Source organism: Syngnathus scovelli, chromosome 2 (genome assembly GCF_024217435.2).
Source record: "Syngnathus scovelli strain Florida chromosome 2, RoL_Ssco_1.2, whole genome shotgun sequence".
In the NCBI taxonomy this organism is placed as follows: domain Eukaryota; kingdom Metazoa; phylum Chordata; class Actinopteri; order Syngnathiformes; family Syngnathidae; genus Syngnathus; species Syngnathus scovelli.
In genome coordinates this window covers 13,334,851-13,359,024 of record NC_090848.1, presented here as the reverse complement: position 1 = coordinate 13,359,024, position 24,174 = coordinate 13,334,851, and the positions used below count along the sequence as shown (strand labels likewise).

General features: G+C 42.9%; 1 protein-coding gene across 2 annotated transcripts in view; it reads right to left on the bottom strand.

Moving 5' to 3' along the window:
* Positions 1-3,243: 3,243 nt before the first annotated feature.
* Positions 3,244-24,174, bottom strand: part of skia (v-ski avian sarcoma viral oncogene homolog a) — a 47,222-nt gene continuing 26,291 nt past the window's right edge. For both annotated transcript variants that reach the window (XM_049752309.2, XM_049752310.2), the window contains 6 exons: positions 9,619-9,735; positions 9,407-9,522; positions 8,823-9,115; positions 8,412-8,734; positions 7,311-7,541; positions 3,244-6,547 (listed from right to left, as the gene is read on the bottom strand). In XM_049752309.2, the coding sequence (XP_049608266.1) occupies positions 6,359-6,547; positions 7,311-7,541; positions 8,412-8,734; positions 8,823-9,115; positions 9,407-9,522; positions 9,619-9,735 (1,269 nt within the window). In that variant the 3' untranslated portion in view covers positions 3,244-6,358. The remainder of the gene's footprint in view (positions 6,548-7,310; positions 7,542-8,411; positions 8,735-8,822; positions 9,116-9,406; positions 9,523-9,618; positions 9,736-24,174) is intronic.

Here is a 24,174-nt window from a genome sequence, read left to right as displayed (position 1 = left end):
ACGCTCAAGCGGTTTATCTAGACTCAGAACAGGATTGCTGTATGATTATAAAAAATGAAAGAATAAATGAATTATTCAAGGAACAAAACTGTGACCCGAATATGAATTGATCAGTGTCCTTAAGTATAAGGGTCATTATTTCATCGCCCCCAGCAGAATGTATTGAGGAGTGCAAGTTGTGCTGCAGGAATTAAAAAAGAAAAAAACCGAACAATAATAATCACAGTGTGGTATGTATATTTTTGTCATTTGTTGTTTTTTGGTGAGAAAGATTATCAGTAATTTTCTCGTGGTTTACTCATCTGACTTTCCTGCAGGCAGTGGGTTCAATTTCAACTCTGGAAGAATCAGTGGTTGTCTGTCTTTTTATGTGCCTGGTGGAAATCCTTTTCAAAGATGAAATGGAAGATATTTTCATTTAATTTTAGAGGGATGCCTGCTTCTTTGTTTATTGATCCACATACATGTGTGAAATTTAAACTGCTTTTCTGACAAGTAAGCAGAGACCAGACAGAGTAAGAGTGTGAAAACATCCTGGCACATTTAAAAATGCATTTCACTAACTGGCTATAGATTGCAGCCAAGTAAATATGTAAAAATCCAACAAGATCTGCAGAATTTGATTTGGGCTAATTAAAAATATGACTACCATGCTAGCAACTTTGTTACTTTGCGAATGCAGCTACATGCATAAATGGGTTGATCTCATTTGCAGACATAATTTTAGTGTCTTTGTTCACAGAGGCTGCATTTATAATCCCTTCACTCGACTGGAAATTTGCTGAAGCTATTTTATGATGGCTTTTCACACTTGTTTGATTTCTCTTAGCATCTGGTTATACTTGTGTGAGTGGGCATTGTGGAGCAAGATGATTAAACCTTTCGGACTACACCTTGCATTATTTTTACATTCAAGCTGTTGTCATACAATTATAAGGAAACTTCCAAAGTGAGGGTGTTTTTCATTTTAGTTTGATTTTGTCACTAAATAGGATTTGTTTTGAATTGTTGGGGGCGGATATGTCCTTTAAATTAGTTCTATCCTGCACTGATGGTGCGGATGCTTTGGATGAGCCATATTTTTTTTTTTACTACATAAGTCTCACTTATTAATTTGCCAGTACAGGATCAAAAACTATATCAGTTCATCATTGTATCCAGCTAACATCTTTGGATGGGAAAACCTGCTTGATGGCCAAGAGGCAGACACATCCTGCAGCGCCGACAGTGACAGCTACTGACATAATGATGTACGCAGCGGCCGCTTTGACAGGCAGCACGCTGAGATGCTGATCATTTTTGTCAAGCTGAGATGGCAAAATGCGCCAGCGACCCATAAATATTGAACCTGCCTCGTAGGGGGGCAGTGACCTGCATTGGATAATAAGGGCCTTTACAACAAGACAAGTGTCAGTGTGGCATTTTTTTGGGGGGCTATTTTGGTGGGCGTATTAGCCTTCAGAAGTCTAGTATGAAAACATTTTCATTGCCAATCCTAAAAATAAATAAATATATGAGTGCCTTGGCCTCCTGCCGTGCTTTTTTAACTTTTAACTCGTTATTTATTTTCAATCAACAAAATAGGTACATGTGCAGACTCAAATTGTATAAAGTTCCAAAACAAAAAGACAAACATGGTTTGGGAATACTAAGATTACAAAAGTTCAACAAGCAACATCCAAATAAAATTTATGAATAAAAGATGTTAAAAATATGTAAACAGTAATTCTGGTACATTTAATGTTGACCCCTTACACATGAGGCTTGCTTGTTTTAATCTGTCACAAATGTGTTACCATTTTAAGAACTTTGACCTTTAACCTCATTGCACTAATAGGTTACAGTAATAAAGAAACTGTAATATTGCACACCCCTTGTTCATGACTGAGATCTGCGCATGAAATTAATACAGTATAGTCAGTTTGATAGCTTTGTACGTCAATGATATCAATTTTTTGGGTCAAAGTCTATAAATAAAATCAATTTGGCGACCCGCCCAAGGGTGTCACAGTCAAGGCCTTGAAAAATGTGCTGAAAGGTCATAAAGAGGTGAAGGAAAAGTTTTTCTCTTGAATGATCTAATGAAAGCGCAAATGCCGTTTTCACTTCGTTCAAAGAAGTTTTTCTTTATTTTTGTTTTTATAATTGTTCTCATTGAAGGGCATCCAGCATAAAAACTGTGACAATCAACTCTTGCAATTGACTTGCTGTATTGATAAGCCGACGTTGCGTTTTCTAGAGGGCGTCGTATTCCTGTAAAGTAGTGCGCTTTTTACTGCCCCAATACTTTTGTGCATGATGTTTTTACATACAACCGCAAGTCTCTTTCATACTGTATATCTGATGAGAGATACATATGTGGCAGCAAATTAGAAAACATTCCATTAAGCTGTAATAACAATAATAATAATAAAAAAGGTTTTCATGAATTAAACATGACGTTGTAATTGAAACAGCAGGGGACACGGAGACTGAGAGATGCAGAGAGACTCCCGAGACTAATGAGCTCACTGTGGGGTGTTCTTCCTCATGTGACTGCTGTAATTGGGTCAGTCGATCGACCTGAGCGCTGTGCTGCTGCTGCTTCTGTCTGGCCCGGCCCGGCCCGGCCTGCTCCGCCAATGGCGGGTGTACGTTTTGTGAAATTTTGCCGACTCTGTGAAACAACCTATTTGTTTTGCACCAAAAAGTTTATTAACGATCTTAGTCGTGCTCGGATTGAATAAGTTGGAAAAGCGCGATGAATCTCATTGTCGGTATCCTCTTACCTGTCACGTCTTTTATGCAATTTTCATCAACATTGATCGACTGCATGGACTCATCTTAGTGCGTGTGCATGTACACTTGAGGACTATAGTGTATATGAAGCTCTAGTTAAGTGCTCGCACACCTTTTTATTTTCCTTGTGTACATTAATTACAGAGCTTTCTCCAGCACAGCACGTGGCCTAAAACCATATTGTTGGATGAAATTTTGTTTCATCTTCAAAGCATGCAACTGACATTTGCACGGAGGCATTGAGCATGTAGGTAGCTCTTGATCTGGAAGAAACACTGAAGTCGGGCAAATGGATCGTGGATTTTTTTTGAAAGGCTGGATTTCCAAGAAACCAAATGTCGTCAACTGTACAATGAAAAAGTATTTGTCTTCTTGGAAATAAAATTGTATTGATCGTTGCTTTGAGTTAGCGAGATGATTATTTTCTAAAGGCTTTGCAAAATAAGCAGCAAAGAAAGTGGGCCATTCAATCTGGACAAACAACTTTATTTCTGGTAATGCATCTATACACTGTACATTCAGTCACTGCAGTATATAAGCATCGCTATTTTCAAACATAATCTCATCAAGTCCTTTACTTTACAATATTGTCGGTGTCGTGCGAGAGGGGTGCTGTTGGGAAAAACGAGGGGATCACATGAGTGAGCGGAGCTTTTCGTACTGCATATGCGGCGGCATTCAACAATGGGAGAGCTTCCATTTTGCCTCTTACATCAAAAATATTTCTACAAGTTTTATATAGCATTAGCAGCAGCACAGGGCGAAAGAGATACAAAAGGATGTTGGGGGACAATCTTTAACATGACGGTGTGTGTGTGTGTGTGCGTGTGTGTGTGTGAGAGAGAGAATATATAGCTAAAAATATAAGAACTGGTGAAAAGAAATGCAATACAAAGACTACAGTAAAAAAAAAAAAAGAACAGCAAAGAATTAGATGAATCGTCTCTTACGCACTGCATGAACTGTTTTTGAAACATTTCCAAACACAAATTTAAAAAAAAAAACAATAAAACAAGCCATCTATAGTAAGAAAAGATTTCATTTTGAAAAAAGGAAACACCATGTACATATATTATACAATATTGTTAATGAAAAAAATATTTACATGTTGCAAATTCATATTCAAATTGTTACACTGGCAAGGATTTGTTTATTAATATGGATTGTTATTGCTCTTCTGGCAAAAAAAATCCTCTTAAAAACAAGACCCCATTTTTACTTTGTACGGGGAGACGGAAAGGCCAATGTCAGTCATCTCCCTTGTAGAAAAACATGCATCAAAAAAATTACACACAACTTTTTTAGAGTGTAAAAGCAACTAGAAAATGTATCAATTTGTGGGCGTGGCAGGCGCAGTGTCGTTCTCTGAGCGAGAGTTTCACTTGGACCTGAGCTGGCCTTTTTTCTAGACTAAGAATTTTTCTTCTCCTCAACATGCATGCACGCCTTAGGACAGCATGTCCACAAAACTCTTTTATGTACAAGCCTTTTGCGACAACTTACCAAAGCAAGTGGCTTTATCCCCCCCCCCACCCCAAAAAGATCATCTATAAAAGTGTTTTGCTCATGCACATCATGGATTCCAAATGAAGAATAAAGAGCACGCAACTCTGTGGTGGTGGGGGGGGGGGGGGGGGGGTACTTGGATGGCAGATTTTTTTAAAAAAAGAGCTGCTGAGAAAGGGAGAGACATTTTTTTTTTTAATTCCCCCCACCCCTATAAAGTAGTTGTCTCCCCCCCCCCTCCCCCACCTTGAAGCTACTTCTTCAGCTTTCCCCTTCTGGAAACCTTACGCCAGTGTCAGGCACTTGAGGTTGTCCAGCATTGCATTTGATATATTTTTTGAATTATTATTATTTTGTTTGTTTGCTTTCTATGCACAGCTTGCTGCTTTTAGTGACCGATTACGCTTGGTAGAAAAGACAAATTGCATATCACAATAAACTCCTCACATGGACAGTACACTGTAAATGCCCAATAGTTGACGATATGAATGGCAAGTTTTCACTTTCATGCATAAACAAAAAGTATGACTTTTCTTTTTTTGTTTCTTAAAAAAAAGTGAACATAACAGACAAGCAATAAAATATCTCATTTCAAACATTAACAATCAAAGGAAAAATAAGCATTAACATAATGTACATTCTGATTGCATTGTACCCACTGCAATGGCATCTTCCTGCCAATGTCTTTTTTTTTTTTAAATAAAAATCCAAATGTGATTGTTTGTGCAGTTTTTTTTTTCCTTTTTTCTTTCTTTTTTTTTTTTAATAAATCTCCCTACTAACATACAGACTGATGACAAATTAATAGGGGGGCGACAACAACAAAAAGTGTTGCCATGGTGCTGGGCTTGCACTGGATCGAACAAAATCGATTTTCCTCACATCCCTTCCCAATCCAGCGAAGCAATGTTGCCACTTTCAAGGCCACAAACTATGACATCATCAAGTTCCCCCGCCCCTCCTCTTGATTTGTCAACCGTTTGTACGTTTGGGCGAGCTCGAGCGATTTTCGTCAATCAGGCAGTAACAGGTAGAGCCTTGTTTTTCTTTCGGTTTATTTACAATACTTTGCCTCGCGTAAACAGAACAATACTTAATAGAGAATGAATATAAGCAACAAAATTGTATACGGTAGCATTCATGTATAAGATGATGTTTTCAAAATAAGACAAAAATTGGATTACAACACATACAAACAGTTTGTTGTTAGGACAAAGTGCCATTCATTATTGTTAAGTCCAAAAGTCGATATATATTTACAAACCTTAATTTAATGAACATTTGTGGTTCTTCCAATACAGTTCATAAAGTTGTGATATACGGATGAATCAAAGTCCGATAGATGCCGGCTTTCTCACTCCTCTGTATCGAGATGAGAAAAATAGGCCACGCCCACATGTGGAATATTGTATCTGTAGTAGATTCGACACCTCTGGGCGTTGACCCCAAATGCTTCAACGCAAATATGGCTGGCTGGTGACCCACGTGAGCGACATTGGGGACAAAGACCGATGGATAGAGTTGGATTATTCCAAATCAAGTGCGGTGCCCCTCCCACCCCGTTAAAAAACTGCGATGACATCATTTTGCAAGCGCTTGTGCTCATTGCGTGAAGACATTTGAAATAACACATGACTTGATTATGTCCTCCCTGTCAGCTGGGTTGCTTAAAAGCAAGAATTCAGAAGAAAAAAAAAAACATGACGGCACGTGCGGATAGTTCATATGTTTGTATTGTTCATCTTGGGATTTATTTGTTATAGTCTATGTAGCTTATCATGTCTTGAAAATCTTCCGTCCTCGAGGGAGCAACGTGGAGGCATTTCCCCTTTGACTAAAATATTCGGATCCATTTCCCGTCACCGACTGTCCAACCTGTCTTGAGACAGATGCAATCACTCTTGTGATCAACTTTTCAGTTCTGCAAGTATGAAGGTGAGAGTCAGAGTTCAAGCGGCGCACTTCCTAGTTGGTGGCGGGCGTGGAATTTCTCCAGATGACCGTTTTCCATTGTTGCGGGAAGTGTCGGGAATCTCTGCGCCGGATGTGGGGACGGAGGGACTTGGCTACTGGATTACTTTTTTGACGGCGTGTCCTTGGCTGTCAAATTTTTATCGCTGTTGGATTTGGGCCAAAGTTGCTGCTGTAGCTCTTTGACCACCCTCTCCAAGTGCTCCCTGGCCTCCCGCTCTTGCAATAAGTCAGCTCGGAGCTGCTCGCGGTCAGCTTCGGCGTGCTGCAGCTTCATCTGGAGGTCTTCGATCTGGAAAACATCACGGGACGCAGATGAAATCACACACCAGAGCATTTCTGACAGAGAGAGCAATGATCCAATTACCGACCCCCGTCCGTCCCCAGCAGACAAACAGACGGACGGCTCGGGCAAAGACGCAGATGAGATGAGACAGGACAGACGGCTCACATGAGACACAACAGACAGTTAAGATTGGGGAAGGGATTAAACAGGCATGACAGAAAGACAAAATCAGAATCGATCAAACTGGAAAGACGCAGTGGTTTGTGTACTACTTAGTCTTTTGCAGCATGGTATGTGCTGTAAAAAGGAAAAATAAGTTGAGTGAATTTAAAATTTGAACTTGGGCGTTTCAAAACGTTTTGTGATGTGTGCATGTTTACTTGATAAGAGATTAAAAAATTACTTTCTGTTGCCGTGCTTTTTTCCAATAGGACGAAAGCGTGTACGGGCAACCTCCCTCTTGTTTTGTCTAATGTGCATTTCCCATGATGCCTGGGGGAAGTCGACACGTCTTCCTGTTTCCTTTCTGAGGGGGGAATGAACTTCGCTCTCTGCGTTTTAGTCGACGCCCATTTATTTTTGACCAAGAGGGGAAGTGTTTTTTTTTTTTTTTCCCCCTTCTCTGCGGACCTTGAGAGGATTTTAAAACGAAAACCCGACCCACCGCAATTACTGTACAAGTGTATGTTTCATAAGCCTGTAGATTTCCAGACATGGTTTTTTTCTTGTGGTTAACAAGTGTTTCTTAAAAAAAAAAAATCTGACTGACCTGTGCCGAGTATTTTGCACGCAGACGTCCGGCCTCGCAGCCTTTATCGCAAACCCTCAGCTGGCGGGCCTGCTCGAGCTCCCGCTTCAGACGGATCCGCGACTCGTTGGCTTCCTTCATCTTCTTCTCACTTTCAGCTCTCAGTCGCTCGATTTCCTTCCTCAAATTTCGCTTGGCCTCGGTCGCCTCTCGCAATTTCTCTTTTTTTGCGACGCGCAAAAACTCCAGCTCCTGGAAAAAGACAAGTTGTTGGAGTTGTTGACATACAAAGACAATTTGAGATGTGGACAAGATGTTCTTTTTTTTTTTTTTCCATAAAAACGATGCCTGGCGGTTTATCCGGTGTGCTGCACTCTCAATGTCAGTGTTTACTTTTGAAAAGTCGAGGGTTAGGGCAATGTGTAAGCTAACTGAAGAGAGATTTCCTTCCTCTAAATGACTGCGTGTGTATGTGTGTGCATGTGTGTGTGTTCGTAGTAAGCAAAGCCGACTCATGGGAACTTCACAGTTTGGACAAACATGTCTGTCATCAAGTTTTGTTGGTTCCAAGAAAAAGACTATCCCTATCACGCCCTAGAGTCTGCACAGGCTTTACATGGGGGCCCGACTTTCAACACTTCCCATCTCAACATCTCGTGTTGGTTCAGCTCAAGCCAGCAGGAACGCTGCTTGTTTCAAGTAAGAGCGCGCTTCATTCAGCCTGCAGCTTCTTGGCTGCTTTGACTTAGCGTGTACTTTCTCTCGCCGCCTCCTCAGAGCACGGATGGATACAAAGCGAGAGTGGAATGTCGTTGCACTGGGTTGCTCCAGACTTATTTTTGTGCCGCACATACACGCACGCACGCACACACAGACTCTTTCAACTGCATTTTCTTGTTCCCGGTCCAAGCCCAAATATAAAAATGGAAGTCTGGCCTTTCCTTTTGTAGCAACATCCGCTCCGAATGTTATCACTTGCCAACTCACGCTTTGCTTTGCAGGCAGTGATTGTCATTGGGAACGCTATTCGGCATCTTATACGAACTTTTTACCATCGACTGAGTTTAAGTTTTGTTTTTGAACTGAAAATGGGTTCTTGATTCATTTCCTGTGGAATGCTACCTGTTGGAGACTGCGTTTGGCCTGCAGGGCGGATCCCAGCTTCTCCTCCTGCTTAACCCTCATCTTAACAATCTCATGCAGGAACTTCTCCTTTGACTCTTTGGAGTCCAGCCCATGGTCCAGCGCCTGCCGCAGGCTCTCCAACTCGGACTCCAGCCCCAGTTCTGGAGGGGCCATGGGGGCCGAGACGGGAGCAGCCACCGGGGTAACGCCCTCTGTCGTCACGTTGCAGATGGGGCCGACGACGCCGGGTGAACTCAGGTCCTTGGCTGAGCTGGACGAAGTGAAAGATGGTGACGACAGGGAGGACAAGGATGATGTGACTGTTGAGAGAGAGAGCGAGGCGGAAGATTGAGGCTTGTGATCATCAGTATTTGTTTTTTTAGTGCTGGGACAAAGATCTTAGCTTACACTCGTCACGGCTCTCCACTTCAATGTCCACCTCTGAGTCATCCTGAGGTGGCTTGCTGGCAGTGGAGGTAAAGGAGCAAGCACCTTCAGGTGCTGGAGGCTGGAACTCCCCTGTAACTCTTCTCTTGCGAGGTCTCGAGCTGGCGTTGGCGCCCTCGCCTGGGGGTTCCCCTCCGCTCGGGTGCGACGTGCTGGGGACTGACGGGGACATTGGGCCCACCTTTCCCAGGGGCAGTGGTGTGAGGGCAACGTTGGGGGCCACAGCATTCTCCAGGCTCTTGTAGTTGTAGAAGCTAGAAGAAGCCAGACCGAAATGTTTGTGATCGATGTCAAAAAGCAGCATAAAGCAGGCTCCAAATGCAGTCCAGGCCAGATCTACAGTCATGTTACAGGCAGTATTGGCAGCACCATGCAAAGTGGGTATTAAAATAGCACTAGTTCGTCTAGTGTGGGAGGTTGTGGTACAGTCAGAAAGAGTGCGCTCATCATTTTTTGCACAAATTATTCTCAGTAGAGCAAAGGGAAGGGGAGAATTTGGAAAGAAGATCCTTCTTCATGTTGTCCCTCCCAAATACTGGACTTACTTGTCTCTTAGCAGAGCGAGGGGGTGAATGGAGAATTCCTTATCACCGGCAGAGATGTGCGGCGACCAGGGTCGAAAAGCTGACGGCCTCTGTCTCGGCTGAATGCAGTTGAAGCCCTGGTGGGGGAAAAAATACATGAAATGTGAATTTTAGACCATTGTATGACTGACGCACAAAAGGAGGTGATTTTTCTTGTGTATAGTAAAACTGACCTTATTGGGGTTGGAGAGGGACTGTAGCCAGTCATGCTGCTTCTCCTTGTCAGCCAAAGGGGATTGTATTGGGATGTCTTCATGTTTGGGCTTTTTGATTGGAATGGGATCCGGCACCTTCAAGAAAAGAACATTGACTGCTTATTTATGATACAACGGGAAATTGGGTTTTGCTTCATTGAATCAAGAAATAGCGTTTTTGCTGCCACTTCGTATAAATGCTGAGAAATTCCATTTCCCAATGACTGTGCAAGTGTTCCCCACTTGGCACCAAACCAAGAACTGTTACATTAGAAGGTCAGTAAACTGCAAATGCACGACATTGTGCCAGAAAAACCATGTTTGTGTGTAAATAGGGATGACTGGAGAGGAGTGCCAGAGGAGGATACTGATAACTGGAAGTGCCAGTGAGGTTAAATTTAGATGTGCTATTGACTTTGGGTGACTTTGATGTTGTGGAAATACTAAAGCAAATGACACACACACACACAGTGGAGACGATGGTAGTGTGTCGCACAGTTGTCACCCAAAACCAAACCAATCTAGCAAGGCGTGTTTGCTCATGAGTTGCCAAGAGTGAAGGCAAGAGGTGACTGGGGCACTGTGTGTGTGTGCGTGTGTGTGTGTGTGTGCTATCACACTCCGACACACCCATGCAGACAGACAAGTGAGGTTTTGTTTCTCTTTCTTCTGTTCGGCTGCCTTTATGGCACTGACCTCAGCCTCTCCGAAGTGGGGCTGTCACTAGCTGCCACAAGCGCACACACAGACACACACACACACACACACACACACACACACACACACACACACACACACACACACACACACACACACACACACACACACACACACACACACAGATGCAGTCTGTCTATGCTCCTCAAAATCGATTTTTCTATGATCTTTTCAGTCAAGCAGTTTGTTGGTGACATTAAGCAAATGCAACAAAAATGTACAGACGTTTAACTTTTTTGATAGATATTACTGTTTCAGTTCCTGACCTCAGACAGGCAATAGCTTAGGGAAGTCCTGTCTGTGATTCCCAGCATTGTAGGCTAGATGTAGAGATATGGCCTACATATTAGTCGAAGCTGCAGATAAGCCTCGAATGTGGCTGACAGCACACGCCGCGGTGCGCTCTGGGCAAAGTCTGTGCCACGTGCCTGCCGTCTTCTCGTGGATTATGGCTTGCCAGTTTGTCAGTGCGGCATCAAAGCTCCAGGAGGAGGAAGAGGAGGTGGAAATATCGGCAGAATTCATGGCGCTCAATTGAAGTGTCTTCTCGCGTTCAGGGCCAATACCCACACAACCAGAGTGACTGATATGAAAATGTGAAGGCTCACTCAAAAAACATACAGAGAGACCAAATCAAGAGCAGCACGCTATAATTTACTTCAAGCTGGTCCTCTCCAAACCCAATGACGATTCGCAATATGGATGTTTATATGTGTCTGCTCTTATCAGCCCAACCCTTTTTATGGTCTTTTGTACATTACACAACACAGGATATCACACTTCTCAGACAATACGTTTCCGATTAGCTGAGTGTGAGTCTGCGTTAGACATGACATTTTTGCAACGTCGACTGAGCTTCAACACCTACATAACACCTTACGATACTTGCAACGGCTTGCAAAACCCTGCTGTCTGCCATGTGGCTCTTGAATGCAACAAAAGCTAAATGCAATAACTTCATGAAATATGTCTTGCTTGAGGAAGCGAGGCACAGTGATGCAACAGCATACAAGCTGAGAGCGGCAGCCCCTGTGTCAGCTGCCACATGGGGCCCACCGTGCAGGAGCCCCTGCGTGCGTGCACGTGTCTGGGCAAGTGGATGTCTCGGTGTGTGTGAGACAGGATGGGTGGGGTGATAACAGCATTCTCAGTGAGAAGTCCGTCTGCGCGTTCTGAAACCACACAAGTTTCCGAGCACTTCCTCTGTCTGCAAAGCACAAACGTTTGCCAAAAGTATTCATTGACTACTTTTAGTCAGTAAAGCTTTTGAAATCTGAATATTTCACATGATCTGGTGAAAGTCACTTAAGGAAACTTTTCAAGTGATGACTTGGCAGACTGCTCCGGGTGTCACTTTAGAAAAGCGCCATCACATCAAACCCCACAGGCTTTTGCTACTTCTCTTTTGTGACAGACAGCTATTTTTATGAGGTAACGCAGAAAGTCTTCTTGACACATTCTGTCAGCCAACACTCGACCCTCCCCTTTCTTGCTTCAAATTCTGCCATCGCCTTCCCTCCCACATGTACTTGTCTGTTTGTCTGAGACCATTTCCTGTGTCATACTAGATTACAGGATGTCCTTAACAAACATACAAATTTCTGGTTGCCCAAGAAGCCAGCAACACCATATTTATAATAAAAAAAAAAAAAGGAATCTGTCTTTAAGCAGTGTACTATAAAAGACTACAACACTCTGCCACGATGCTCTTTTAAATTGTAGTCTAACTGTAAGTTCAGGGCACGCTTCAAAATTCCACTGACCGCAGTTGCCATTTCCTTAAACAGGAAACTATTCTTGCTTTGACCGCATAATGTGACTTAAGACTGGCTGACTGTAAGTGTCAAACAGTCCTTTCTGGTATGGTGCTAAACTGGTTGCCTTGCTTCACATCCCTTTTGTAGTCCTAAGTTGAAAAGTCCAGAAACCTGTTTTCTTTGCTCTTTCTTGACTCAGGAGGGTGAACAGAGCCACTCCCTGCCTGTGACCTAACATTGGCCTCTGCTTGTCTTACTTACTAAAGGGGGGGCCCCCACGGTGTTGAAAAAAGAGGCGCTCTCTGTGTGGGGGGAATGTCGAGCGGGTCACCTCTTGCAGTCTCGGCCACATGCTGGACACATGAATTTAATATCTTCATCACAGTTATGTGAAGTGCTGTGTGAAGGCATGTATGGTTTCACCCATAAAACAAAAAAGGGAAACACGCCTCAACTGTGCCCTAGCTACAATTTGGCAACTTGGTTCCACTGGCGGGGGATTTACCGAGATGAACAATGACTGTTTTCAATAAAGTAAGTAGCGTCATCATAACACCACTGACACACTACAACGTTAAGCATGATTATTATTCAAGACTGGGTTGCTTGGGCTTATTCCCGACATCAGTTTGAACTGATTTGCTGACTACACTTAAAATGACCTCATCTAGAATTCACTTTGATAAAGGATGTACAGTTGCAAAGTTTTCTCTGCTCAGCACATAAGTAACAAGTAGAAGTTTGTGAAACACGCTTCGTCTGGAAGGTGAACATAGTTCGTGTCAGAGCTCACTTCCAGGAAGTAAGTGCATAAAATAAAGAGGCCGCCCTCCCGCCCGTCCGCCCGCATCCATGGTACCTGTCTCTACCACTCATCCTAACCCAATCCATCATTTATCACCAAATCCAAAGCAAACAAAAATCTTTCATGATGACATAGCAATGTGGAAAATGGCATTCCGATAACTTCACATCTTTTTTCCTGGGTGGAACCCTAAACCCAAAATGTTCATCTCTTTCATGTTTAAACATGTATTTCCACATCCTTTGTTCCCACTGCATTTTTATTTTACAGCGCTGTTTTTTTTAGCAGCCTTCACTTCCAGGAAGTGTCCGGTGAGGCTAGTCAACAAAACGGCGGAGAAATCAGAGCTGCTGCTGCTGCCGTTGTACGATAGGCTAAAGGTTACATCACTAATAAAAATAAGCATGAACTGCGAGGACTGATTTTATAATCTACAACGCTGGGTTGGAGTGTTTGCTATCCACTATAACAACAACAACTATACAAACATTCAAGGATCCAGTGGAACAAATGAGCGGACAAGAAGCTACATCGGTCCCAAGGTCCCGAAAGGAAGGAAAGTTCAACTCTCCCGGCCAGAGCAGTAAAAACAGAGAAGGAAAAAAAGGTCATAAGTGCTGGAAACAAAAAAAAAAAAATGGAGGAACGCGAGAGATTGTCCAGGAAGTAAGTCACACACATTTTTGCTTAGATAGCAAGACACCCAAGCAAGCAATTGTATCGTTACGCTTATATTCAGGTCCTACTATCTATGCTTTTTTTTTTTTTTTGGGCTTAAGCATCATACGTTCCACTCACAAAGAAGCAGGCCCATATTTCCGCCTCTCTTATGAAAGACAACATGGAAATTTTATATTAGTTAGAAGCAATGGAAGGAGAAGGAATCATGTAACGTAATAAAAGCGTGAGCGGGCATAGAAAGCCTCTTGTACCACAATCTTGGAAAGCACAGAAAGGAACACACACATAAGAGAAGAGACGGGAAGAGATTGGAAGCTTTGGAAAGAGAGCAGGGTCTCCATCTCCTCTCGCCAAATTTGCTTTGGCAACTGTTTCCGTGGGAATGGTGAGAGACTGGCTCTCCTCAGTCGAGGAAAGTGGTGGACCCGCCTACCAAGCTCCGAGGCGAAAGATAGACACGGGGAGAAGGGTTAGGGTGTAAGTAAATACAGCTGGACTTTTCCATCCCTGTTCCTTTTCCATCGCTTACCCCCAAGTGACAAGACGTGATTCCATCCACTTTGTGGCTTGAATGTTTATTTGGCAATTACACAATTACCAGTGTGTGAAATGAATACAGAAATGTTATTTAATTACTCTTGACGTCAAAGGTAACATGACACCATTAGTTCCCCGGTAGAAATATTGAATTTATTTTCATGGGACTAGCCAAAAGTTTGTATAGACGCCATATTGTGTGTATTGTGCACTGATGTTGTTATTTCATCCCATATGTGCACAGGAAGTGGAATCATCAAACAATTCCTATATGGGCAACACAATATAGAGAATATACCGAATAATTTCTTAACAACAGAGGAATTTCAGGTTGTGTGTTTGCAATGTGAAATGTTTCTAAAGCAAGGTAATGCTCCCAATTATTATACTGTAATTCGTTCCAGCCCCAAAAGTAAGTTTTACTTTTTTTTAAATCCGTGTGTAGTAAAAATAAATATAATGCAAAATGAAATATAGAAATGTGTGATAACACAGTATTCTATATAAAAAATAATTCATTCAGTTTTTTTAGATGTAAGTGACTCCTTATTGTTTTTCTAGGAATAATGTATTTCAAAGTATATTCTTGGAAACCGTTTACTTTTTTTTACAATATATCGTTGAATCGATGGAAATACTCCAACTTTTTATTACGTGATGATGGACCGTATTTATTCAACGGCTTAATAAAAATTTTGTTGCAAGTTTTTAATCAAATCATCGAGTTGGAATGTACTGTTACTTTTATGGTCATTGCCTGTACATGTGAGAGCCGCTGAAGTGAAAAGCAATTTTTTTCTTCCACATACGTCCTACGTATTCCACTTGCTTTTATAACGAATCTGTAAATCATTCGCCTGATTCACGCAGTTTCGATATGAGTAATTTTGGTTTCAAGCTAATTGGGAGGTGTTGATAAACCAGGATGACATTTGGCATAGAAACTGTTGAATGACAGATGAGAGGGAAAAAGTTCCTTTGTTTACAGCCCTTGTAAAAGTTGTAGGAGGCTGGGGGGAGGGGGAGGTGGCGGGGGCATGTAGTGCGGAATACGCTGCTGGCTTTTAGCCTTGCATCAGTGCAAATAGCTGGCCTCCTTTTAAAAGAGGCCAGATGTGAATTATGGTTAACAAGAGGAGGAATGTGTCTGTGTATGTGCACGATGGGGGGAAATGTGGAACGCGGGGCATAATTCTGCTTGACGTTTAACGTGCCCTAAGGTTGAGGTTGCTCGTGAAAGGGTTAAGTCGGATGGCTGAGCAAATACATACGTAAATAGCAGTGGGGAATGTGTGTGGGCATGAACACGTTTGCCAGCTGGCAAGGAGGGAAAGGGCATGCATGCACATGCAAAGCGGCAGTTTGATTTCCAATTACAACTTAAGTGGCACTGGATGCAACGCCGGCACCTACTTCTTCACCTCACTCGAGACTGGAGTACAAGTCATAACCCGTGAAACCCGAGGAGTATTGAGAACGACCCAAAAAAACAGATGCGATATGAACGGTGTCTGCTTGCTCCATTATACAATTGCGGACATGTACGTTCAACTGTAAAAAAATAAAAAAAATCAACACACCCATTCTAACACATCAGTCTGAAAGAATTGGAAAATAGCCAAAAGCCGATTATCTGGTCTGGTAAATTTCAGGGAGCAGTTCCACCACCAGTGTTTGTGGTGACAAATACAAAATTCCAAAACAAATGTTTACCCTTGATGATCTCACGGGAAAATAAAGCCCTGTAGTTGTTATCAGACAACAGTCAGCTTTCTGTCTGTCCATTTGACTAAAATTAGCTTAGTGAAAGGTTTATGTGGTCTAGAATTGTGTTATGTTACAATTTAAAACTCAATCTCCCGAGCATGTTTTGTTTTTAATGGCACGCTTCATGCCTGGCAATCTTCAAAAAGGGCAGAGCAATGGCTGAAAATAACAGTTTGCTATTGTGAGTGCATCGTGTGTCCTTGCACTGGCAACTTGCCCCGCTTGGCTCTTCCTGTCAAAGTGGAGGATGAAGGGGATTTAAATGAGGGCGGGGGCCTGTAGTCAAATCCCTTCTCATCTTACAGGCATCATTACGCCTGCTGAAGCCTTCCTTCTCCATAGAGGGACCCCAGACAGACTGCAATTTACAGTCTTATCCCCTCTTGCACTTACACCTGTACTTTAAGGATTTCTTGTAAATTGTGCCCCCGATTAATGTCGAGTTTTAGGTTCACAGGGCAAGATAAAGTCTAGACTCACCTGGAAACCACATTGGCTTGCCTCAGTCACACGAAGACCACCTGGTTTTAATCTACACTATGTGGGTACAAATACACTTTTGGAAAATTTGACTTGCTCATCATGTGATTAATATCGCAGCTTACCATCTGAATATTATTGTACAGTTAGGGGTGGTGGTATGGGGATTCACAGATGGAATGTTTTGCTCAGACTCGGCAGATGTGAATGAATAAACAATTGGAGTGGGTCTCGCTTGGGGTGACAAAGGAGAGAGAAAGGAGGTTGCCAGAATGGTTAAAAATGTGTCCTCTACAGACAGCAAAGAAGGTCAGCTAAGCAATATATACAGAAAAGTAAACTTTGCTGTTTGTTGTACTGTATGTTTACTGCGGAGTTCAGCCCTGTATATCCGTTAGAAAGGTTATTATTCTAGTCCAAAATGTAACACTCAACCCTCTGCATGGGTGCCGCTTATACATTTCCTAACAACAGCAAGAGTCAACACTCAAGTCAAGGTAGAATTTCACATTCATCTCCACTTTGCTGCATTCTTGGCGATATCTCAAGTACAAGGCCCGCCGAGCGTGGTCAGGTGTAAGGCGTGGAATCGAGAAGGATCTTGTAGGATTAGGATTGTTTGACACCGGCGGTCATAAGTGATGGTGAAGTCTCCTCTCTGCTGTTCTCAGTTACTTAAGTGAGCAAACGTGTGCTCTCTCGGTCTTATGATTTTCATCATCCAAATTCCTTCCAATAGATTTGTGGCAGGCAGTCTGCCATGCCTCAAACTTCACGTTCTTATACTTTGCTCTACGTACATTCATAAGACGTCTTTATCACCCTCTTCCAAAATACCAAATAAACCAAAATCAGAAGAATAGCTTAATAACGGTGCCAGAGTAACAATCCAATGTCCTGATAGAATAACCAACTGGTGGATGTACACAAAGCACAAAGTCTTCCAGAGATCAGATGGCTGGAGGCTGCAGCCTTTTTCCTTCCTGTCTCGGGGGAAGGATTAGTTCTGTCTGTCAGCTGTTTCAGACATCACGGCTAGCCGCGCTCCTGAGCGGGCTTCTCGTATGACAGACGCCGCCACTCAACTCAACCAGCCAGCTCGCTATATGTTGCATAGAAAGGCCCTTGTGTCCACCGATGGCTGTGTTTGTTGTGCACGGGCATTAAATGGGCCGTGCATATTATGACATGGCCCGCATTCGAGTTCAAAACAGAGTCAGTAGTGGTGAAGAAGAAATTGGATTCAAATCGGCATTGCAATGGAATCAAATCGGTCAACTTTGGGATGTGAATAATCTCGATTTATTTTTGAAAAACTTAGCGTACATAATTTTGTCCATATGGCACAGCACTTAAAAAAGCAGGCCAAAAACTATCCATCTTCTTTTACTTTTTAATGAAGGAACTTGATGAAATTAGACTGTCCAGGAAAAATGTCACAAGCATCACATTGGAGAAACTTGTCTGTGCTTTTGACGGACCGGACGAAGGTGACAGAGATTGTCTGTCTGTACTTGTGCAATGTGTGCTGAAGTGCCAACTGGCAGAGCAGAGGCATAATGGTGCGGGTTGTTAGCGAGCACTCCAGTTGCGCCGTGATGAGAATGTTTTCGACAGCTTTTAGACACTTGGTTATAATGATGTTCTGCATGCCCTGTAGCAAGCTGGAACTTTTTTTCCCTCGACTTCCAATCAGACCGCTGAACATTTTTTTTTTTTTTTTTTACCAGTAGCCGTGCAAACTTGTAGAAACATGCTGAGCTCAGGCAAATTCAGTTTAAATGGTTTTGCATATAAAAAAAAAAAAATTACAGACTGTGCTAGGTTTCAACAGACAGTATAGACAGTCGCGCCGTTTTAACATTAATATCAGGATATACGGTACGGCTTGTTTTTCCAAATTTTCTAAAGGACAGATCATTACAGGTTGCTGTTAATGTGCAATAAGCCGAATACGATGTTTGCTTATAATCAATTAACGGAATTACCGCATCATAAAACGGGGCTATCGGAAATCAAGAAAACAATCTCCCAATCTCTGCCGTGCCGCAACGTGATAGGTGGAAACCTGGTTAGAGTGGAGCTTGGATAAATCAATGAGCGCCAGGGGCTCCTTGAGGGCCACGAAGAGGAGGGGCAGGTTATAGTAAATCAATTGTCGGCCAATTCATTTACATTGATAGCATCGGAATAATGGCATAGTGTAATAAAATGGTAATCACGGACTTTAACTGCAGCCATTGGTTGTTTGGCAGTCTGAGCTGCAGGGGAAATGGCAGTGGCCCACATTCTCTGCGCAACATGTGCGCGCTCATCCCCGTGCGTGGCTGGCACTACGCACTCGGCAAAATATGTCATTTATTTTTGTTGTGGCTTGATAAGTGAGTCCTAGTGTGGCTGAGAACAACACACGTGCTCGCACATCCACTTGATTTAATCCCAGATATGCAACCTGACGTCAGTGGCAGATGGCTCGGTGAGCAGATTAAAATCTCAGCCGCTAGCCCTGCGTCAAAACAGAAAAACTTTAGGGAAGAGGAGCTCAGGCAATTACGGCACACCGTGATTAATTTCTTATGCACCTGGTTTAATTTGAACTCTGTATCACTAAATGACTCGAGTCCGTTGACCTCGGAACCCTACTGGGTTTATATTCCGTGAAGAAGCAATTGAAGAAATCAAGGTGATCTGTTTTCCCATTTCTAAATTACCAGGTAGCTCATAGGCCATATTAAGTTTTGTAAATAAATACAAGTTACAAATGACATTTTTATCATGGATGTTAATTGTCTACATATAATAAAAATTTCACCATTCATTTCCATATATTTCCAATTAAAGAGCTGGATCATTTATATTTATATCAATTATATGTATAATTTCTATATTTATATTTCCAAAGTTTCTGTAAAGTTGCATAAAATATCCGACCTCTTTCCAACGCTGAAAGCAAAAAAATGGGACAACGGCGACAAGCACTCTCCTGCTAGGATTAGCGCCCTACCTCTACCAATAAATCACACACAAATGGTGTGCCAGCCTCTCCTGGGCCAATCACCGTCCTCCTGGCAAATCATTCCGAATCGAGCTGCACAGGAAAACCTGATTCAATCGCAAGCGCTTTGTCAATGAACTATTAAGTGTGGCCACCATACGCAATATGGATTCGGAAACAAAATGAGCATAGGGAAACTGTGTCAGGCAAATAAAAGAAGGCATTATTTGGGGAAGTGTAGCAAAAAAAATTGCAAGTAATAAATTTAGAGAATTGCGCGATGGTGCGAGACTGCAGTTTGGAGTCAAGCAAAGGGCAGGTTGGGAAAGGGTGAAGTTGGGGTCGTGTTGTTCTTTGCTCCTTCATGAGGGGACAACGGTGTCTGTCGCGGGAGTTCACGCCGAGGTGACGAAGCAGACCCGCATCGTAAACAAGTCTGAAGTTTATAGCCACAATTGGGATTTGTTTTTCTGTTTTCCATTCTGTCGACTAATGGCTCGTCAAGGGTGCGGCTGTGCGTGTGTGTTGCGGAAGGGGGTAGCAAAAGGGACACCGTAAAACAAAGGGAAGGTTGTCTCACGGGGAGGTCAACTGACCACTAAAATTTCGGGTCAACCAGGGTGCAGCTTTTTAGATGGTAGTGTTTTCGGCGCTATTGCTGCCATCTTCCTTTAGCTGTCAATCACATGTATATACTGCTTTGCAGTGTGTCATTACTGTAAGCCCAGAAAAAAAGAGCACACTTATAAAAAAGGAAAGCGGCAATGAGAAAGGGAAAATTTAACACAAACAAATGATAGGGTGCAGTGGATGTGCCTGTGTGTATGTTTGGAAGTGGCGAAGGTTACAGTTTCCACCCAGGAATATGTCTTCATTAAAACGCTTTGCTTTGGTACGACACGCTTGGCCAAGATGAGCTCGTTGTACTGCAACCATACCCGGAAAAAGATGGATGCTTTCAAATGCCTTCCTCAGAAGCGACATGCCCCATACAGACAAACTTTGTCAGTGACAGACGGCTCAGAAGTCACAATAGATTAGCTTTTAAAAAGCCCCTGGAGTGTCTGGAGCCTGGAAATATCACCATTGTCCATCTGACTGACAGTGTCCAATTAAAGGACGGTCGCGGCATTTAATCTTTAATATGTCAGACAGGCACACAAAGTTGAGTCTCAAGTAGCAACGACTGCACTTTAATTGTGCAGGGTATTTCTTAAGTAATGGGGTTATGCTTGCAGGGGAACTAGAGAGGTCGGGCGAGGGTTAAGGAAGGAAGTCGGCAACGCCCGCAGGCCACTTTATTCTAGTTGCAATAAAAAAGCAATAGCAAAGCAAGATAAGCCCGGGCTTGCCTTGTGGCTCCGGTCAAGGCAGTCCTCCAAGAAGAGATTGAGCGGAAGCACCGAATCGGGCTGTAGTCTGGCATCCTCACCAAGGCAACCGTTGAACCTGATGCTTTTGTTAAGTGTAGACTTAACTGCTGCTACAAAGTCAAAACAAGAGGAGGGCGTAATGAACCCTCCAAAACCGATTCACTCGATAGGCTCGCAGACACATTGAAGATAAGCCACCACTGTGACCTGCTAGCTAAGAGATGCACACCGCTGTTGGTCAAAGTGACATCTATTTGTTAATGGCTTTGGCTCACTTTTCAATGTGTGCGCGTGGGTTGACTGAACACACACAAACGGAGGGCCACAGAGACTGCAAGTGACTCACCTCGGCTGTTTGCAGTCAGGCAACACGAGCCACCAGAAGTGTGAATGCGACCGCGCGCGTACGCCATCACCGCGCATTGCTGTAGCTTTGTTTGCCGACGGGCCTCTGACGAGGTCGATAAGCGACTAGTGTGCCAAAACACCTGGCACAGAATCAGCATGCGGCACTTTAAGCGGCCAAGCAGAAGATGGATAGACTGATAACAGACAAGGAAGGGACTCGAAAGACATGCGGAAACAATCTCGACAGATATGGAATAATAAACTAAAAACCAGAGCACGTTGATTTAGGCCAAACATTCCTTTTTCACACAACTGCAGACACACACTTCCCGTCCGACAAACGCATTTGTGGTCACTAATTAAGGAAATGGTAACGTGCAATATCAGACAGACGCTTGCAGCTGACCTTCCACTCACTTCAATCTCTTAAGTAAAATTCATTCCAGCAATCGGAGTGTCGTCACTACTAACATAGTCCCATTTCTCTTTAACACTTACGCAGACACACAGCATCAATCACGCTCGTTAATGTACCCTATCTTTCATTCATGGACAGTAAAGTGATGAATAAGCAACAGCTCTTTTCACGCTAAAAAGTGGTTTTCACATAAATGGAAAAGGTACGTTCACAAAGTAACTCTGGTTCAATTGATCTTTTCAAATACGTCACGTACTGTACAAGTAAGTCTAGCCGAGCGTGAAATGATGTCAGCGCTGTTGTGTGTCGAGAGAAACTTTAGAATAATCTTCCGCGACAGCTGCCAGTTTGCATGATTGATGTGTGGTCAAAGCAGCTTTTTGCAGTTCCGTCTTGACTTCAGTGCTTGAGTCAGCTGCAGAAATAATGTCTTTCTGTTATGTCTTGCTGTGTGATTCCACACCCTCTGAATTCTTGGAATTGAGCCCCCCTCCCACCCCACACCCTTCACCATTACCACATTGCCTCCCCGCTCCTCATCCCTGCACACATTTTTTTCATTATTCCTTGTAGTACTCAGAAAGTCTGGCATGTTCCGTGTTTTTCTCCATAGAAACCGACATAACAGACTGACACGGCCAAGTTAAGGCTCGCCAAACAGAGACCAAATAAAATCCATCATTCGGTTGGTGTGTGCGGATGACCCCCCCTCCAAAAAAAAAAAAAAAGACTCTTGCACTTCTTGTGGGGCTCTCAAGCCATATTTTTGAACAAATCCAAGAGGACAAGCAGGGTGGGGATTTGTGCAAAGTTTTGAACATAGACGTCATTCAGCAAGTCTGTTAAATGTATTGGGCGTTTTACATGCATCTGACAATGTAGAAAGAATAACATGTTGGATCATTGTATTGACATAAGGAAGTTGGAGCCAAAACTGGCTGCTTCAACTAACATGGATCTTCTAGAATTCATGGGTGTCAAACTCATTTTTGTCGCGGGCCACATCGTAGTTTCCTTCTGAGGGCCATTATGACTCTCAACCCAAATGTATGAACGTATCATTGGGAAACTAGGAAAAACTTCAATTTTTTAATAAGATGGATGGATGGATGGATTATAATAAATTTTTTTAGTAACATCTCTTATTTTTTAATAGTGGAGACAATTTGCAATTTTCGTATTGACGCATAAAGTCGATGCGCAATTTGTCTTTGCGGGCCAAATATAATTACACTGCGTGCCAAATTTGGCCCACGGTCCAGATTTGACTCCACTGTTCTAGCTCAACTTCTTGTTCAACCAACTTTTGCATGAACAACTTTTCAACACATGCATGGAACTAATACGTCCGAACCTGATCCTGGTTTTGTGACGTATTCCCCTAAAATTTTGGATATTTGTTTTAGTTATGTAAGCCTTAGCCCACTCCCCCCAAAAGCCTCCACACACACTGCCAGATGGAGCAAATGACGAATCTCAGACGTTTAGCGTTTCCTGGCCTTTAGACTTGGGAAGGCTGACTTCCAAGCCATTTCCTGAGACGTAAATTGTTCATTGAAGCCCACACATATCAAAGTATGTCTGAATCGGTGGAAAACAACTGCATGTAAAGGAAGCAACTTTGCATCATGTGATTTAACTATAATATATTTTCTTTCTGTTGGGAAGATATGGAGTAATACAACAAACTAAGTTGCAAACTCAGTTGGAAACTTTCCAGTGTTCCTGATCTGAATCACATTCTTGGGATACCAATAGTTGTATGTATAACCCACACATCTGAAAGGATTTCAAAATCTGCGACGGGTCAGTTAATTTGCTATAGTTAACTTTGGACAAAAACTCAACTGATGTCTCCTGGTGTCAACTTTGGTGGCCTTAGGCACGACTGTCAATAATCTGTAGACGCCAAACACAAACACGCACTGCCAGTTGACAATGGCCAGGCCAGGCCAATAGGCCAGTCCTGTGAGTCGCTCTGGACAATAAAACGCACCGCCCAAAACATCTCGGAAAATCACGGCTGGGAGAACGAGAGGAAAGAATAGGGACATCGATGGTGGCAATGAGAAAAGTCGACGTGACACGCAGAGCCAGAGTGGCTCCAACAGGCAACAGTTGCCGTCCATTTTCTGCACAGAGTGTATGAACATCCTGAAATGCTGATGCTTGCTTCTGTTTCTAACAACATTGACACAAAAATCAGCCTGCAGGAAATTTGGTCGCGTTTCTTTTTGACTTTCACTCTTGTCCAGATCCAGCCCCCACTCGCCATACCCGCCTTTCCCTGCATCATGACACAGTTACATAATTGTATTTTGTAAACGATGTGACATTCCCCCACATCCTCCGCCTCCCCTGACTCTCTTCAATCTCACATTGCAGTCATCTGTTATGTCTGTGGCTGAGAAGACGAGATTCCCAGACAGACTTATCACAGTCTGTTTTGCTACCATACTGTGGAACACGCAAGTTACTTTCGTCTGTTCCTTTACACACACACCATCAAATGGCCAATGTACAGACTGATGTCTCCTGCTGAGAAAGTCCAGATAATGTTGCACTGTTATAATCTAAGCAAAACTCTTAGTCGTCATTTCGATACACAACAAGGGACAACAAACACAAGATATCGCCTGCTTGTCTTTTTGGTTCAG